The sequence below is a fragment of the Danio aesculapii genome, chromosome 9 (genome assembly GCF_903798145.1).
Source record: "Danio aesculapii chromosome 9, fDanAes4.1, whole genome shotgun sequence".
Classification (NCBI taxonomy): domain Eukaryota; kingdom Metazoa; phylum Chordata; class Actinopteri; order Cypriniformes; family Danionidae; genus Danio; species Danio aesculapii.
Genome location: NC_079443.1, coordinates 37,736,715 through 37,757,399, shown reverse-complemented (window position 1 = coordinate 37,757,399; position 20,685 = coordinate 37,736,715). Strand labels below are relative to the sequence as shown.

At 33.9% G+C, this 20,685-nt stretch overlaps 1 protein-coding gene across 1 annotated transcript in view; it reads right to left on the bottom strand.

Annotated features, from left to right (window-relative positions):
- Positions 1–9,576: 9,576 nt before the first annotated feature.
- The window catches only part of lrp1bb (low density lipoprotein receptor-related protein 1Bb), a 625,723-nt gene continuing 614,614 nt past the window's right edge, over positions 9,577–20,685 (bottom strand). Inside the window, exons 87-91 of the mRNA XM_056465638.1 lie at positions 18,933–19,009; positions 18,592–18,682; positions 16,264–16,414; positions 15,716–15,790; positions 9,577–10,904 (exon numbers count right to left, since the gene is read on the bottom strand). Coding sequence (XP_056321613.1) covers positions 10,764–10,904; positions 15,716–15,790; positions 16,264–16,414; positions 18,592–18,682; positions 18,933–19,009 — 535 coding nt within the window. The 3' untranslated portion in view covers positions 9,577–10,763. The remainder of the gene's footprint in view (positions 10,905–15,715; positions 15,791–16,263; positions 16,415–18,591; positions 18,683–18,932; positions 19,010–20,685) is intronic.

The window sequence follows — 20,685 nt, the reverse complement described above, 5'->3', positions numbered from 1 at the left end:
TATCTGTTTACAAAATAAACATTGTATATCTGTTTTTTGTAATGTCTTCTAGGCTATAAAAAATAGACACATGGAATTGTGCAAATGGAATTTTTTTTACATGTGTAAAAAGGATTTTACATCATTTCTGATGGATAATACTTTGCTTTTTTTGCAAGGTTTTTCATTTTCAATTATTTTGACAGTACATACTGTAGGTGTATGAAAACTGTAAACTTAGACATTATTAATAAAGGCAAGCTTGATTTTAAAAAAAGAAAGGGGAAAAGAGATTGTTTATGAATCTCGTTTATAGTGTACTTCATGTGACTTCTGTCTCAGTGCTCAATATCTCTGTAGTCAAACAGTGTACCAGGTGAATTATCAAGCACATTTACCATCTTAATAAAGCCATAATTAATTTATGGGCCAAATGTAAAAAAAAAAAAGCACTAAATCTGAACTATAGAGATGCATTGAAAAATAATATGCCTTTTCAATGTGTTTTACCACCAACATTGTTCATTTGAGCAGCAAACTGCAGTGAGACATATAGCAGGTACACTTTTGTGTACTCTTACTACAACTGGAGACACATTTTTCTACTGAGCCTATATGTCACATTTCAAGTGTCTTTGTGCTCTTATTCAACAAATGCATAGCATTTAAGGCCAAATTTATTCAATTGCAGAAAAAGGAAGAGGAAAAGAGGAAACAGAAATGCATCCGCAAGATGTATTTTACAAAGCACTGGAAAACATCTGTGTAAAAACATCTGTTCTGTTAAATACCTTTAAAATGTTAAGAACATCCTATATCATAAACATCTTAAAGACATAATCAAAGGCTATGCCTTGGTGTCCCACCAGTGACAATATACAGCCACATGGCACTGCTACGAGTGTGATATTGCGTTTATACAACAGATCGACAATATAATCGTGTATAAAAAAATCTACACAGCCCAGGCAGTGGAACCATGAAAATACTGTATAGAAATCCCTTTGAGCGGAATAGTGCAATCTGCTTTAAAGTCAGAATGATTATTGTGGACATAAACCTTTACACCTATAAACAAACTACTATAAAGGTAGCATTCAAATCTTCCTCCATTTTGTTAGCAACATCTATCTTCCAACAATCCTATCGGTTCCCAAAAGACAAAGTTATCCTTATCCTTTAGAAACCATTTCAATCGTATGTACTACTATTCCACGTTAGCAGAAAAAATCTTTTCATGCTGAATTTTAGGCACAAGTGTTGTTTTTGCAGCCTAGGCTAGACAAAAGGCTACACAGTGATGATTTACAGCCATACCGCACTGCTACGAGTGTAATATTGCATTTATATAACAGATCAACGGCATAATCATGTATATAAAAAAGAAAATCAAACTCATCTAAAAATCTTATTGTATGAGGAACTACTTTCTTCCGCCATTCATTCACATCTGGATCTGACGTCAGAACAGCAGAAACCATTGCTAACTCAGCAACGTCACTTTAGAGCTAGTATTTAAATGATTCTTTAGCATAATGTCTAAAGTGATGACAAAACAGGTGATTTTGCTGACATTTAAAGATTATAAAGCTGAACTGAACAGAGCACAAACAACATTTTAAACTTCTTTTTAAAACCAGCTTTTTAAAACCAGACTTGAATTCTTTATATATAAAAAACCTGTATATCTAAAAATAATAATAATAATAATAAGGTTTTGAATGACAAAAGGAGGAGTAGAAGATGATGAAATTTTCACTTTTACGTGGCCAAATATTTCAGTTAAAAAGACCAGAAAAAGTCACCAAAACACTGAGGTTTCATGTATAGAAAGCTGGTGCTGAATTTTAAGTCGTATCAGTCTTTGAAGTGCTGATGTTCAGAATAGAGACGTTTGACTGTGTCTTGCCTATCATCTCCCCTGCTGTTTTATCTTTCTGCCTGGAGTGAAGGAGATGACACAGCTCCTTACAGGACACTCGCACACTATGTGGCACAGAATCATCACAGCACTTTCCACCACTGCCTATAAGCTATGTTTCCATCATAGCTGTTACATGCTTTGTTGAAAAGAATCATTTGCATATCCAAATAAATGTTTACAGAAATGAAAACTAACCGCATTTAAATCTGACGTGTGCTTGCACAGACCAATTTAAAAGCATGAGTTTGGCCAGCAAAGCACCATTGATGTGCTTTTCAGTTTCAAATCACCAGCTTTGATTACAGGTTTGGTATTGGGGTTGTGTTGGTCTACATTTAGCTTACGGTAAACTGCACCTTTCAGTACTGTGCGGAAATGAGGCCGCCGATCTCCAACAGAGATTCAATCTATGAAACGCTGAATAGGTGCTCATTGTTTGCACAATTTCTGTCATTTCAGCCAAAGAGTTGTCACAATGTTGAAGGTCAGCCATTTAGTCTCCACGACAGAGTTTGACACGGCTGTAAGACTTCACAAAGTGACCTGGTTGTGCAACCAAATGTGGCTTTGAAATGAAGTGAAATGAGTATTGTGACTGCTCTAATGTCTGCAGTAAAGTGGCCTTGGATGACTTGTAAGGATTATTTAGTTTATAAATAATAAAATACTGACACTCCAGGGTTGATTATTTAAAAATTGCATCAGGTTGCTGATTGCAGTTTATATGATGCAGGTTATAATGAAATTCAGGTTATTTATTTACAAGTGATTATTAGACTGTGAAAGTAATTAGTTGACTTAAATAAAATGTGAGTAAACTCATTGTTTTATGAACAATGTGCATAATTATAAAAAAAATAGAACCCAAAAACATAATTTACTTAGCCCTCAAGCCATCTTCAGTGTGAATTTGTGTGTCAGTCAAACACAGAGTAGTTTTAAATGTAATCCTGGCTTTTCAATGCTGTATAATGGCTTTGGATGGGGCTTTCAAAAGCATGTAAAACAATTAACAACTTCATCAAAGCAGATCAGTATGTTTTTGTAACAGAAATAGTCATACCTGTCAACATTGTTTTTCTAATAACGTAAAATTTCTGCAATTCAATGTCCGTTATTTTATGGGTTTTTTTAATTACGGAAAATTTATGTAATTTAACGTCCGTTATTTTACTTGTTTTTCCTGACACCCCAGCCTTGTTTACAGATTCTTTTTTTACACTGTAGATTCATGTACGTGACCGCAAATAAACTTAATTACTGATTACACTTTAACACTTACACACGATAGTAAGTTGGTCCCTGGCATGAGAGAACATTAATTTCGATATCACCAAAAAACATACACAAAACATACAAGGACCAAACACGTCACTTCTATACGTGAACGAATAGCCGTATAAATGCTATACAAGCCTTTGAAGTCTTTTATAGTGTACTTCATTTGATTTCTGTCACAGTGTTCCATATTGCTGTAGTCCAACACTTGTACCAAGTAAGTTATCAAGCAAATTTACTATCTTAATCATAATAAATTCATGGACCAAATGTTCAATTCAATTCAATTCACCTTTATATGTATAGCGCTTTTACAATGTAGATTGTGTCAAAGCAGCTTCATATAAAAGGTCATAGTAAATTGGAACAGTGTAGTTCAGTTTGTAGTGTTTAAGTTCAGTTCAGTTTAGCTCAGTTCAGTGTGGTTTAATAATCACTACAGAGAGTCTAAACACTGAAGAGCAAATCCAACAATGCGCAGCTCTATAGATCCCGAACCATGCAAGCTAGTGGCGACAGCGGAGAGGGAAAAAAACTTCACTAATTGGTGAAAGTGAAGAAAAAAATCATTAAGAGAAACCAGGCTCAGTTGGGCACGACCATTTTAATTTCTCCGCTGGCCAAACGTCTTGTGCAGAGCTGCAGTCTCAGCGGCGGAGGCTGGAAGCTGGCCTCAGCAAAGACTCGTCTGTCCCTGGAGCGTCACAGGAATCAGTCTCATGTTCTCCACTCCTCCATGACCACCACAGTAGCTGCTCAGGATACGGCCTGGTCCAGGATATGGAAACCTTGGGATCATCTCGTTGTTGGTCTTGGATCGAATCAGTGACTCTGCATAGTCTGAGGGCCTCGGGAAGAGTATCCCCAGGTGGAAATGGAGAATAAAGAGAATAATTAGCGTAGCTGCTGTTCATAGTGTATATAAACAAGATGCAGAACCTGTGTGGAAGCCCGGTAAGTGGTGCACTGAGTGTATGCTTTACTAAACAGATAGATCTTTAATCTAGTTTTGAATTGGGAGAGTGTGTCTGAGCCTCGGACGTTATCAGGAAGGCTATTTCAGAATTTAGGAGCCATAAATGAGAAGGCTCGACCTCCTTTACTCGACTTTGCTATTCTATTTATATATATATATATATATTTTTTTTTTTTTTCTATTAAGCCTATGTCACATTTCAACTATCTATGTGCTTCTATTCAGCAGACGTATAGCATTTAAGGCCAATGTTTCATGAACACCAAATTCACATATTAGAATAATTTTCAAAACATAATGTTATAGCAAAGACTGGAGTACAGCTTCGACATTACAGGAATAAATGACAAAAACAGCTATGTAAAATGTGAACAATATATCCATGTTTTTGTTTTAATTCTTGATAAGCAGTCAAGATGACAAAGAGACATCTTTCAAAAACTTTTATGAACCCTAATTTTTTTTTTTTTGTGGAAACTTTACACATATTCACACTCATACTCATCCCTTATAATGAACTATTCCCTTTGGCAGGTTTCTGCTGTCAAAAACTTCTGAAAGGGACACGAAGACCTTAAAACTTTGTGAAGTTCCTGTCCTGCATTATCACTATATGCTGAAATAAATGTAAGTCTTGGAAGTGCAAGTCAAATCTTTCTTCAGAAGTGCCTTACTGTCCTTAAAGCACCTGTATCTGTCATTTGTATCTGTATGAAATGAAGAACGGGAGATGAAACCGAATAATACGGCAGACACATAGAGTACACTTAATACGAATCTCTTCATTTCCCAAGATAACGTTCAGGCGCTTGCTGAATAATGTATGCAAAAGCATGCATGTCACGACGTTATTAACTAGTGCCACTAAACAATAGACATCATATTTCAGTCAAGCCACTAAAGCTTACTTTCATCAAGCCAATCTAGATGTCTTGGGGATTGTTTAACTGGAGAATAACAAACTATGAAGTTGTCATGTGATTTACCTTTTTCATTGTCTAGGACGATGAAAAGGCAAATATCTATTTCCACTTCAGCTCCATCCAGATTAACTGCGTCTTTGGTTATTTCAGATAAGCACAATTGATGGGAGCACCTGAATATGGGGGAGTTGTTAAATGAGAAACATAAATCTGCGTGCCAGTGTGCAGAACGCTCTTCATTGTTACAATGTCTCTTCCCCCCATTATTGATCGCTATAATGAATACTTGGATTCCGACTTACTTTTTATTACACTAATGCTGGATTTTTTTTCCTTATGAATAAAACTAGCCAGCTCCATTAAGAAATCGATGTCGGGCTTCACTTGATATCGTCATTAGCAAGCTTTTATCATAACAGCGAAGGAGATAAAGTATGACACCACAGCTCGCTTTTATCAAGTTCAATAACATAAGAAACATTTCGTAGAGAATCAAGAAAGGAACCATTTTATCATGGAACTAAATAAGGATGTGAGGAATATTATCCTCAATAAAGCCCACACAAACATGATAAAGAACGCATCAGAGAGCTAATACAGATGCTTTCTTTATGTCCTTATTCAATATATCTGAGGCAATGGTGTGTACGCTCTTAGACTTTGCCTTAATTTTACCGTTATTTACAGCAGAAATGGCCAGTAAAATACTACACACGTTATTTACAGTTCACTACTGTAATATGCACTGCATTGTGGGTCATATTTAAATTTTTACAGTAACTGACTGCATATTAGGAATTTGCGGTATTCTACTGTAATCAAACTAATAAAGTACTGCTGTAGTAAGACAAAAATGGGACAATTTATAAAATGTATTAAACTTAATAGTAAATACTAAAAATAAAGATTGTTTGCTGCTAGTGTAAAATGTAAATACATTACAGTAGAACTACTGTAAAAATGGTCATTTTGTAACAATTAAAATGTGGTAAAGAGCATAAAAAGAAGTTACGGTAAGGCTATTTTACTGTAAAAAATGAAATTGTGGCTACTGTAAAACACATTTACAGGTAAGTTACTGTAAAGAGGAAGTTACGGTAGCACGTCATGATTTTGCAGAGTATGATGCGATCCTGAATTAACATCTACTGTGTGTTGATCTTGGAACATCAGTTTTGTTCGAAAAAATGTAATTGTTTATTCCCTACCACTTAACCCAACCATAACTGTGATTTATTCCCAAAATGAGAGGGGAATAATAGTTAGATAACAATCATATAGAAGTGCATAAACCTAAACTTAACATAAACAGTAAACATATCCCTTAATTCTGATTGGCTGATCCAGGTTCAACATAGATGTTACTCCAGGAACATGTACTTGGTCAAATCAGGTTGGTGGTTGCAGTAACTTGCTGGCAACAGTGCTGCCAGTACTTTATCGCCAAAATACAATAAAGTATCTAACAGTGTGTCCTTCAGCTTGTGAACTAAGCAGGCTTTAATGAGTCTGTTGAGGACAAACTTGCCTGGCCATCACAAACCCCAGCCCTGATCTCCTATGGGATAAAGTAGGACTGTGAGCCAGAGCTCATCGGCCTACATTAACGCCTGACCTCACTCATGTGTTTAAATGAGAGCAAATTCCCTCAGCCATGTTCCAACAGCTTGTAGAAAAAACATTTCAGAGGAGTAGAAGCTCTTATGGAGAACCACACTTTTCATTTAACCTGAATTCACAAACTAACATTTTGTGGGTTAAATCAGTTTATTCTCACACTAAACTTTATTAAAGTCCCTTGGTGTGATGTTTGAACAGTTTTTAAACGTTATTCAGAAGTCTTTGGGATAATTATTAAAGGTGCAGTATGTAAATTTGACACAGGGGATGGACTAGGTATTGGACGCCTGGTTCAAAACACACACAAACGCAGGTTGCCAGATTGACGACATCAACAGAAGTGTGTCTAACTATCGAGCCTAAAGGCTGATTTAAGGCTGATTTAAATCGTGTTCTAAATAAAAGCGACTGCACATGATATAAGAAATCTTTGTTGCCTATGGTGTGAAGATACAAGATGTGCAGCACCTGAAACTACAGATACTGGAAGCCTGTGCTGGCATTTCTCCTGCGGTGTTGCTATCAGTGTGTGAAGAGTGGGAGAAGAGGGTTGCATTGACAATCCAACACAATGGGCAGCACATTGAACACATTTTATAAGTGGTCAGAAACTTGTAAATAACTCATGACAGAATAAAATTACGTTAAAACCAAGCACACCATTGTTTTTCTTGTGAAATTCCCAATAAGTTTGATGTGTCAAATGACCCCTCTTCCTATTGAAAAACAAAAGTTGGATTCAAAATGGCTGACTTCAAAATGGCCACCATGGTCAACACCTATCTTGAAAAGTGTGCCTCCTCACATATACAAATGTGCCACAAACAGGACGTTAATATCACCAACCATTCCCATTTTATTAAGGTGTTTCCATATAAATGGCCCACCCTGTGTGTTAGTTACATATTACAAATCAACAAATCCACCCACATTAAATTATTTTCAAAGATTTGTTATTTCTATATAAAGTTAAATGGAGAATGGAAAGTTGCAACCCAATGTTCAATCCAAACTTACTGTTACCCAGAAAACAGTACTGTAGAGTGCTCAGCATAAGTTTAAAATTAAATTAATATTTTTCATCCATATAGGCAATGTTTTTTGGTGCATTTAAACAAAGCAGATTTATTAAACAAATATTTTTATTAAAATAATATTTTAGTCACTGAACATATTTAGAAATTGAAAGAATACAATTCAATTCAAGCAAAATATTGCAAAACAAAATTACAACCTACAAAATTTCAACTGAATTTAGTACTGACTAATCTAATGTATATGCACAAACATAATATTGTATAGCTTCCTGTTCAAAATATGAATTTAAAGATAGATTTGTGAGGGGTGTACTTATATATGCTGAACACTGCAAGTGGTTTCAAACAATTTATATGAGATGAAATTAAACAAACAAATGAAATTTGTAACGTTGAACTTAATTTGTTTAAATTCAGCCCATATAAAGGTAAATCAAATGAATAATTTTTTTCAGTGTAGAGATCAAAAAGGGCTGATTATTGAAAATATTAATTAAACCTATTCTTGAAAATTCCTCAAAAAAGCTATATGGTTAATATCAAAATAATACTGGGAAATAAATCATAGAAAAAAAGAAGATTAAACTATTTAAATTAAAAACTATATGTATGAGCAATCTGAACATATTCCATTTCTGTCCCCATAATATTATAACTCAAGATATTTAGCGAACTCCATTTGAGTTCTGCTCTGTTACTGACTTAATAACTTTTTTTCTATTAAGTTCAGTGAACTTTAAATAATATTTAAGCAATTTGAGTATCTGAGGAAATGTAAAACATTGTAAAAGTGATGCAGGCGCTGCATATGAAGTGAGTTTATATTTATTTACTCACTGTTGATTGCTGGAAGTGCTCATGAATGTAATGAATGCATTTAAACTGCAGTTGTTGTCATTAACATTATCATGGCGTGTTGTCATTATTACCATCATTATTCATTGCAATACTCTCCTGTGGTCTAATAATACACTTCATCATTTTAGGAAAGTGTGACCAAGATATATGGATTTTGAAAATCTCTTGAACTGATTTACATTCAGGTACAGTATTTCTTTGGTTGCAATGTTCTATACACAGAGTAATCAGCAGAGTAATCAATTTGGCCATTGCAGAACTGTTTGTTTTTCCTTTCTATGAATATTTCTGTTCCGAATTACATAAACTAACAATCACAACCAGCATTCTGCAGATGTGACTGTGCTGTGCATTTTAGTGCATTAAAGCCACGGAAATGATGGAGAATGATCTCCGTTAATTCCAGAAAAGCACCCATGGGAAATAGGAAATGAAGGAGCTTTGCACTCAGCATGGAATCGTGCCTTCATTTGGAATTGGCTTTGTTACCTCATTAAAAGGATTTACAGGATTTCACCCTGATAATGTCACCCTAGTTTAAGACTTATTGTCTTAAAATACAATCCCATACAAAAAAAAAAATACAAAAAAAAAAAGATTTGGGAATTATGTACAGCACCATTGCCAAATGCTTGTCAGAATAAATTAGGCATGACTAGGTTTTGCTACAGCCACCCAGAAACGGCAATAGCGTATTCACAGTATTCTCTGCTTTCAAGTTTTTTTTTTAGAGGGATACCGTTAACACCGAAACCAAGAATGAATTTTATTCTCGCTGATTCCTCAGGCTGCCAACATATGAGACCCCAACCTCCCAATTTCAAGTTAGTGATTCACATCTCCGGCCATCCATCCTTTGACATTTCTGTCCAAGTATAAAGCCGAGAATGTCAGTCAAAGCCAAAGCCATTTTTTAAATGAAGAAGCGAAGCATGAGAGTGAAACAAGACCACTTTTTGAAATGGAAATAAAATGTCTTTATTTTATATTGATTTGCTTTTTCTTTTATATAAAAAAGTACTTACATTTAATACATTTCTTTTCCAAAATACAAGCAGCCAAACGACATATAAATCAAATACAAAATTATAAAATCTGTTGTATCTTATCGTCCCATCTGAAAGAAACCTGTAGCACGATTGAATTCATAATCTCTAAAATTCCCAGTTCTCTCTGGTATCCGTGACATGTCTTGAACGGTCCGCAACCTATACATGATGAACAGGTCGATTTTCTAACAGTGATGAAGTCAATTTTATCAGCTTGAATTTGCTTGATGAAGCCGGTGTGTAGCTGTATTGCTAAGCTCGATAGCTTTAAGCAGGAAAAGTAGCAGAAAAGTAGCATGTCTAACACACAGCCTTCTTTCAAACTACCGAACTGTAGTTTAATGAGCGTAAATGTATACCAGACTGCACTTGCTCAATATTTCCATTCAGCGCTGAGCTATCCCAGCATGCCACTTGGTTGGGTTTCATAAAACATGGTTCATAATTGCAGCATTTTTCTGGGTGGTGGAAATGAAAAATCACTTCATGAAGCGAAAGTAAACAACGCTGGATATAAACTCACTTCAATAAGAATTGACTGAAGTCATGTGGTTGACTTATGTAGCCCTATGTTGTGGAAGAAAAAGTGGTAGGGGGGAAAACGCAAGAATAAAATGTTACATGAGTATAACCAAAACTGTTTAATGACACAAATATGGCATTTCTAGCATAATTAAATATGATAAACGAGGTTAATACTATACGGGAATGAAAAACGCTCACAGTGTAATGAGAAGTAAACACTAGAAACTAAAATAAAAAGAAAGGCTAAGCTGTCATGATGCCCCAAAGGCAGCACACTTAAATTTTAGGAAGTAAACATAAAAAGAGAGGAAAAAAAAAGACCTTGCTGTTGTGATTTTAACTGTCCACAATGTGCAAAATGAGCAGTTTCGTATCACATGTGCAGTACAACAAAATGCTTTTGAAAAATAGATGGACGATTATGACTCCAGATATCGCAACAGATTTAAAGGCGCAATGCTGATGGTGCCGAGAAATCAAATATAAACAAGATATCTGAACCTGATAGGAAATAGAAATTTTTTTTGTTCGTTTTCCTTGTGTTTTATACATTTTGTACATTTAGGTAAAAAAAGAGTACAAAGTGTAGTCAGGCTATGCGGCGGTTTCTCGAATCGTCCCCTCAAGTTTCTTTGGGAGTAGCTCTCTCCTTTCGTCAATGTTGATGACTGGTTTGCGACAGTTCTGACCATCAAGGTACATCTTCGCGTACATCGGATTGGAGTAGTTCATTGGCTGTATGGAGAGATAATTGTGAAAACTCATATTTAGATGACCTTTAAACATGTCAGAATTCATAATAAGGGGCTATATGTAAGAACTGTCATATATTGCTTACATGTGAACTTCAAACTAGTCTTGCATAGCCAGATCTATATAGTTTATAGGCTCAAATATACTTTGTAATCAAAATATAATAACGGTTTCATTTCACCCTTAGAATCCATTGTGTTCTAAAGTTTCTATGGCCCAAGTTTATCACATGACCCACCAGCCCCATTGTTCTTTGTATATATCGTATTTTGTTTATTTTTGGTCTTTTTTCTGTAAATATGACAAATGTTCTACTTATATTGTGAAATTTCTGATACTCCGATTCTCAAATATGTGATCGAATATATATTTTGTCTTTTAAACAGCTTAATAAGGATCAAATTATTTGTTATATTACGGTAATGGGCACTGCTGTTGTTGCTAGAAGGGATACAGCTGCAATCGAAAGATAATGAGAAGTATTTATATTATTTATGAAATTACGCATTAATTATATTTTATTAGCTAGATGGGATACAGCTGAGGATACTCATGTCAATATAGCATAATATAATAAAATTGCATTTTATTAGATTATGCTATATCGACATGAGTATCCTCAGCTGTATCCCATCCAGACTTCATCCTCTCCTGCAGCACAGTGAAGCTGAGTAGTGAAACAGATGTAGCTGTTCTAGCAACAACCACTGGAGAGATCCAAGCTGGATTTATGTCATGTTTATTCATAATATTCGATCAAAATACATAAAAGGAAGCAACTGTTTATCTGGGAAAGAAGTATAGAGAAAATATTCTATTAACATTTACAGTGTGTATCTTACGTGAACAAAGCACATCGTCCCATTATATTGAAAAATAACTATTATAGCCGTCTCCATAGACGTCTTCATGTATTTGACAAACCTTAAATGGTAGTTTTGTTTGTAGTTATGTGTATTTGAATGTCTGAAACCTACAATAAATGTAGCTTGTTTGAAAGGACAGATAAATTGTGATTTATGACAAGCTCTGTGCACCTCTTGCTGTGCCTCAGCACGCGCCGTCTGATTCGTTCAGAACGCACATCATCAACTGCTAAAATTGATGATGTGCGCTCTGAACGTTTTAATCACACCAGTGTGATCATATGCTTCAGGGATCAGCCAAGGCTAATCACACCGGTGTGATCGTTTGTGTGAAAGGGTTAAAAATGACCTCATCTGTTTGTGAATTGCAGAACTTGTACAAATACATCCATATCACTACTATCAGATGCTTTCTTAACTGCCATTTTCTCACTGTTGTCATTTTTTAAAACCAGCATATCACATTATAAATGAAATTTCCAACTTTTCTTTGCTTTTAGCCAAAGAACAAAAATAAATGCCCAACTATATACTAAATACTAAGGCATTCAATCACATTGAGTTTCTGGCTGCAGTTTGCTTCATGACCACTACTGTCACTAATAATGGGTTTCTGAAATCTGCATATAGCCCCTTTAAGAAAAACATATATGTAAATAAATAAATGAACAATAATCAATTGAGTAAATAAACTATGCTAAACATTCAACAATAAAAATAAACAAAATGTTGTGCATGATTTTGAAGTTGATTCAAGGAGTTGTTTACACTGGAAAAAGAGTGTGGTTTGATGTGCTTTCAGTAGTATCATTTGGATTAGGTTTTGAAAAGCACATTTAATCATGCTGATAATGATGTGAGATCAAACCTTTTCAAACCTTTGAATCAACTGAACCAACTACTTTGCAAAAACACCATAATGCAATAAAAACTTAGGCCATATCTAAACATAAAAATATCATTTACAGTCCAACAGCAATGTTTTTTGTAAGATCTATTAAATGCAATTGACAAATAATCAAATACTGTTAAATAATATGTATAATTCTGTATAAGTCTGTATCATTACACAAAATCTTTTGAAGACCAGTTAATGGCATTCTGGTTTATCTCAATTCACATTTCACAGTAAACAGTAACAGTACATCCGTACTGTTCATACAACAGTGTTCATAAGCTGACATTTCACACTGTACATTTACAAACTCTGAATTAATGTCCTAAACTGCATATCTGCAGTGTCAGAAACATTGACTGGAGCAGGATGAATGCAGCAGGTCGTCTGTATACATAAGTACTCATGTCATACATTGCTGACCGACTCCATTATCAAGTTTATCCAGACTGAACATTTTCATTTGGCACCGGAATCTTTTTTATTGTACAAATTTATTATTCAAATGTCTAGAAATCTATATAAACAATACAAAATTGCCTTTAAAGAAATCACAGAGGTCATCACCCCCTATTGGCGAACAATTGTAATATGAGGATATTTTTGAAGCCGGTACCAAATTGATACTTATAAAATGCCGTTGGTGCCTAAATGCATATTTGGGCACTAGCACCAATTTAAAAATAAAGACTAACACTAAAATGAGCCACTGAAATACATGTACTGATTCCATTCTGGGCACACTCCGTTCATATGGATACTGGTGCCGATATGGTTTCGGTACTCAATCCTAGTTAAAGCATAACAAACCCACATCACTTTAACAAACCATCATGTGACTTTACCAGTTTCATATCTGCACCAAACTGGTTTTAAACAAAGAATTCACAAAGGTTTTGAAGCTTTTCAAGGCCAGGACACACCAAGCCGATGTTCAGCCACCAGTGAGCATCTGTTGGGATAGTTTGTTTGGTGTGTTTCACGTTGGCTCTTGTTGGGCTCTCGTTGGAGGTAGTTTGCGCCATTCAGCACGTAGAATTGTTCTGATTGGCTGTTCAGCTACAAGTCAGAGTGCTAGAACTGAATTGAGGAAACTAAGCAATCGATGCAAGTCAAGATGGAATACAAAGAAGTCGGCAGTTATTTCTTAGGATTTCTTAAATATCTGCAAACGATATGGATTATTAGATTATCAGACATTAGACTTTTAGCAAAGATCATATTCCATGAATCCGTGTTGGGCAGCAGTAGTGACAGTAGTGACAATACTAGCTTAACTAAATTTCTCAGTAGTGTGGCGGTAGTGTCACTACTTTCTAAATCAAATTTCTTTTTTGTAGCGAAGCTATTTTTTTTAGTCAAGTAGCGCAGTAGCGTCCACACACGCTACATATACAGATCGCGGATCAATAAGTGACAGCACCGATATTCATGGAGCTGTGAAGCCGGTGTCTAACCGATGAAAGTAAATCCATATGATGGCAAGAATGATGATTTTTGTCTTTTTTTGTTTTATAGTGGTCAACAACAAACTTTTTAGTGCGATACTGCCACCTCTCTTTCTCTCTGGTCGCTGACGTCGCCATACAATTAGGCTAACACAAGAAACTTGCTTGATGGAAAGATGACTGAGGAAGAGGAGTTATTTCTGAAGCAGGATTCCTCATCAGCATACCTCGAGAAGTACATGTTAACATGCAATAGGGTTAATTCTGATGCTGTACTCAAAAAATACTTTAGTAATATATAGTAAGTACTATAATGTGTTTGAACTACACAATAGTGAAGTACTCAAATTAATTTGTTGCATATACAGTATAAAGTTTACTGTGGTAAAGGCTAAAATATACAAAATACTCTTAGTTTATATGATAGTTACTACTGATACTACACTACGTAGTGTAATTCATTAATAAAAAGTTGTAAATATATATATATATATATATATATATATATATATATATATATATATATATAAATTACTATAGTATTTTAAGTGTTTAACACCTGGTTTAATTGGATTTTTTGCTTTTGCTGTTAGATTCTATAATTTTTCTGTTTGGTACAGCATTTTATTTGCAGTAAATAATTGAACTGAACAATTATGCCTCATATGTTTCAGTGACAGTTATATTGATCACTAAGATCTAATTGACTTGGATTTAAGTTTCATTTAATTTAAAAATGAAAATTGCAAAAATAGCTTAGATGTATGAATCTATTTTGTAAATGTCATATCATAAATATATCAACATATAATCTTTAAATTAGTAACGTGAGAACTTATTTTGAACATATTTTAAGGTGACTTTCTTTTGACCCTCAAATTACAGATTTTAATAGACGTCTCTGACCAAAATATAGTCAAGTTTATTTATTATATTTATTAAAGCTTGTTTTTTTCAGCTCTCAGGTCATGTGTAAATCTGCTTCCTAAAGAATTGACACTCATGACTGGTTTTGTGGTGCAGGGTCACAATTGCAGTTTGTTTGTGTGCAGCACTAGTTCTGGTTTCCATATGTGGAATGACAAAGCAGACTACTGCCACCTGCAGGTACAGAAAGGTACATCCTCGCACAAAGCACAGAATGGACGTTCTCGTTTGAGTTAGCTGTCATCTAATTAGTGAGATCATGATCAGCTTTTTGGTCCATATGGAACCAGACACAGTCAACGTGAGGGGACAAAACAATCGGCTTTCGTTGCTCTTAGTTCTTTGACATTGGCTTGGTGTGTTCCGGACTATAAACAATGAATTGAAAGCAGCCAAAACTACATGCTGATGTCAGCAAAGGATCATAAATATTTTTACAACCGTCACTCACAACCCCATCAACCTCACCTCCTGCATAAATTAACCACTGAAAACAAGAACCACAAAAAAAAGATGAGCCATGATTAAGCCATGCACAAACAATCACAATGACAAACATTCATGCCAACCGACACACCACAACATGTGCAAAAGACGTCATTTAGTATGTGCGTGATTGGTTACACAAATAAAGACAAAGGAGCCCGATGTGTTCACCTGTCCAGGTATTACTTCCTTAGGGACAGTGTGAATATTCAGCGTGCAAGGGTCACTGGATTTTACACACCAGCCCTGAAACACACAGAGTCGCCCCAGCATGCGTTTGACATTTAGAACGGCATCGTCACTCAACAACATCAATATAATGCTGAGATTCGGACAGGTTTAGACAGAAACATGTTCAGAGCATGAAACAAACAGTCAGTGTGAAGCAGAAACATTGAGTGGATATTGTTACAGCTGTTATAGCATTGATTTTAAGAGCCATCATTCTTTAGAAACAGATGTTAGAGTTAAAAAATAAAGCATTTGCAGCTTTTATGAGGTCAGTAAAATAAATGAAGGGTAAAAGAAATTGCAGGATTAGGGAATATTGGTTAGAAGATGCAGGCAAAACATAAATGGTGTAAAACTATAGTTAATATTTCATGTTTACACTCATGTGACAGGAGAGAACACAAGCCTGTTCTTTCTGGATCTACTACACTGTTCTTATGGCTGTGATCATTGAGGAATCTTGTATTTGGGTTTAATAATACACCAACCTTGTGGGGGTCGAGTGTGAAATTTGGTTTGAGTAGACTTCCGGCATCTGCATGGTTGTCATGGTCCACCTCATACATGTTGTAGGATGGATTGCCGATCTCCACATTAATGCCTCCATTAGTTATGGGCTGTCGTTGAACACGTTTGCCCCTGCAACAGAAAGGCACTTGAAATAGCTGACGATGACTGGAAACTACACTGTTTATATGTGCTTTGCATTTTCAAACATGCATTCAAAATAATGAAACAGTAAAACTCGTGTCATTACAGCATTACAAGATGCATCAGGCCAAAAAAAAAAAAAAAAAAAAAAAAAAAAATATATATATATATATATATATATATATATATATATATATATATATAAAGGTTTTTATGACAAATTAAATGTTATCATATCTTACAGGGTTTATACATATTCAAATTGCATGACAGGCCTATGAAATATATTTTAATCATTTTGTCTAATACTTTAATTACCTGCCACAATAATACAATGTTTGCAATGTTTTTAACTAATTTAAATATGTAAATCCACTGAATATTTATTTTGATGTCATCTAATTCTATTTTTCAATTTGAATATATTTCTAAAATATATCTAAAATGATCTGCTTTCATATATAAACTGTTAATAATGTTTCAATTTGTCACAATAAAATAATGAATGTAATGTTTTTTACAACCAAGTATGAAAATTAATGGGAAAAAAAGATTTTTCTACAAAACTCTATGCACAAAACGTTAAATCATTATCAAAGTTGTTACAAATATGCATAAATAAATAAATAAATAAACAAATGAAGGCCTACATTTATATTATACTTTATAACACAAAAAAATCAACATTTTGTAAGCATTTTGTCTACTTAATACTTTCATTTTCTGCCACAATACAACCTCTGCAATGTTTTAAACTAATATAAAGATGTAAATGCAACGAATATTTTTTTTTGTCATCTAATTGTAATTTTCACTTTGAATATATTCCTCCTTACTTTTTTTAATTATTACATCTAAAATAATCTGCTTTCATATATAGACTGTTATTAATGATTCAATTTGTCAGAATAATATAATGAATGTTATCTTTTTGACTACCATGTATGACAATTAGTGAAAAAAAAGATTTTTCTAAAAAATCTATGCACAAAATGATAAATCACTGTAAAAAGGCCTAATTTTATATCATACTTTATAACACAAAACATTCAGCATTTTGTCTACTTAATACTTTCATTACCTGCCACAATAATACAACGTTTGCAATGTTTTATTTAACTAATATAAAGATGTAAATTCAATGAATTATTTTGTTGTCATCTAATTCTATTTTTCAATTTGATTATATTTCTCTTAATATTTTTTTAATTATTAGATCTAAAATAATCTGCTGTCATATATAAACTGTTATTAATGTTTCAATTTGTCACAATAATATAATGCACAAAATGTTTTTGACTACCATGTATGACAATTAGTGGAGGAAAAAATATTTTTTTAAGATATTCTATACACAACATGAGAAATCACTTTAAAAGTTGCAACAAATATGCATAAATAAATTAATTAATAAATTAATTATTAAAAAAGTAAAGGCCTACTTTTATATTATACTTGCTAACTCAAAAATATCAGCATTTTGTAAGCATTTTGACTACTTAATTCATTACCTGCCACAATAATACAATGTTTGCAATGTTTATAACTAATATAAAGGTGTCAATCCAATGAATAGTTATTTTGTTGTCATCTAATTTTATTTTTCAATTTGAATATATTTCTCAATTTTTTTAAAATTATTACATCTAAAATGATCTGCTTTCATATGTAAACTGTTATTAATGTTTTAATTTGTCACAATAAGATAATGCATGTTATGATTTTTACTACCATGTATGAAAATTACTGGGAATTTTTTTTTCTAAGAAATTCTAAAATATTTACTGTATGCAAACATTTTAAATCACTATAAACAAACAAACATACGTGTGATTCTACTTTAATTTTTAAAATGTAAATTTTTTTTCAATTTGAAATGTTCACACACAAAACAGTTGTGTATTTGTCTGTGTTTTGACGTGCATGTTTGAAAAAGTAAAAATATTACTTGAAAAAATAGACAATTACCACAAACCATGATGTAATAAATATGTTAATACAAATAACTAAACACCGTATAATAATATATTATTATTATTACTATTATTATTATTATTATTTTAAAAGTTTCTTAAAGTAATTTACAGGATTACAGATTTATAAATCTAAAAAAAAATACAAATATTTAGATTTTTATTTACTACCCAACACATTTCAAGCATTACCTCTGTCGTCTTCTGCAGATGAAGACACCTGTAACCACTGTGGTGATTAGAATGACCAGCAGGACTAACGGCACAATGATCGCTATACTTCCTGTTTAACAGAAGAGAAACGAAAAGCCAGAAGCAAGAATCACTATTAAATCCCTGTGCAGGTGGAGCAGGAAATTATTAGATACTCCATCACAGTGAAATTAAATAAACACTACTGCAGCTGAAAAAGATATTAAACCAATATTTAACACAAAGCCCAGATGTATATTCAGATGTGTCGTTTGACTGTTCTTTTCATTTGAATAATTCAAGGAGTGAATCTTTATTGAATTAGGAGAGGCGCTGCTCACCTCCGGCTGTGTTGTCGGAGCGGCTGCTCTTTGGCGCCGGTCTTTCGCACTGCGTCCCCGACCAATTAGCTGAACATCTGATTGAAAACAACACAGACACAAAACATAAGAAACGGGCGATTGTTTACAAATCAAAAACAGTTTTTATGAAGGCAAAGCAGAGTAAATGTAAACAGACAGGCCTAAAAGCACGTAAAGCAACAGTACACCCACAAAAAGAAGAACGTAATCATCTCAATGTTTTTGTGTTTTGAAATCCTTATTCACAATGACTACAATTAATAATAAACATGAAAGATTAAAAATAAGTAATATAAAGTTGAAGGCAATGTTAATAGCACTCTTATTCTTGTTTGTTATTACAGAAATTCTTGTTTCTTTTTGTTTGGCTGGATTGCAGACATTTTTTAAAATCTTTAAAAAAAAAAATTTAAGGTCAATATTATAACCCCCCCCCCCCCCCCCCTTTTTTTTTTTTTGATTGGCAACAGAACAAACCATTTGTATCGTAATATACAACACCAATCCAAACAATATACAGTTTATGTCCTGGAGGACCAGGACATAAACACAAACACTATGGACAATTTAGCTTACCTAATTCACCTATAGCGCATGTCTCTGGACTGGAGGAAACCCATGCGAACATGGGAAGAACATGCAAACTCCACATAGAAATGCCAACTGACCCAGATGGGGCTCGAACCAGAGACCTTGCTGTGAGGCAACAGCACTGCCCACTGTGCCACGGTGCCTCAGTTAATTAATTACTTGAACTAATTTGATTTATTTACTTACAGAATTGTGTACTTTCACTGATAATTGAAGCATTAAATTGATCATTTATTTAATTAAGTAAAACAAAAACATATATTTGACATTATGATTTTATGCAAATAGATGCAGCCATGGTGAGCAATAGGGACTTCAAAATAATAAAAAGCGGATAAACTAGGTGATTATATAAACCTGGTTTACAGAAAAGAGATTATAAATTCTATAGCAGACCTATATTTTAATTATTAATCAAAGTCCTGCATGAATATACTGTATATATGCAACAACATATCTTTAATGTTTTGATTATCATATAGGATCATACATACAGTACGCACACTAAATAAGTTTGACTGTACTATGACCCATAAAGCATTATACACTTATAAAAGATAAATAGTAAACAAGTGATGCATATTTGTATTTGTTTTTTTGGGTGCACTGTCACTTTAAGAGCAGGCAAATGTGCTGTGCAAACTGCAAACGCTCATTAAACGGCGAGCAGTAAAGCGGAACCAAAGTCATGAATCATCTCATTTGTAAATGGAAGCAGTCCAGCGGGGGTCATGTTTATGATTAAACAGATGTTTGATGTTTGTTTCTCGGTGGATGAAATGAGGGTGAAGACTGGATCATGCACATTAAAACCCTACACTAAACTACAAACTGAGCCAGGTCACATTTTATAATTGTCTGACTGTATTAATTCCTCCCCAAGTACAAATAAAACAGTCAAAAAACACAAATTACAATCAAATACAGATCAAAAAAATGTTTAAGTGGTATGGGATGTTCTTGAGGATCATGTAAAGGATGTAGGTATCATAAAAGTGGATGGATCGAGTCTGATGGAGATGAAGCATCTAAATCACGAGAACAGCGGGACCTACTTGCATCGAGGTTTGTTAAGGGCAGTTATTGTGCATATGCCTTCATTCTGACAGTAGTAATCGCATGGATTGGCTAGCTCATCGCA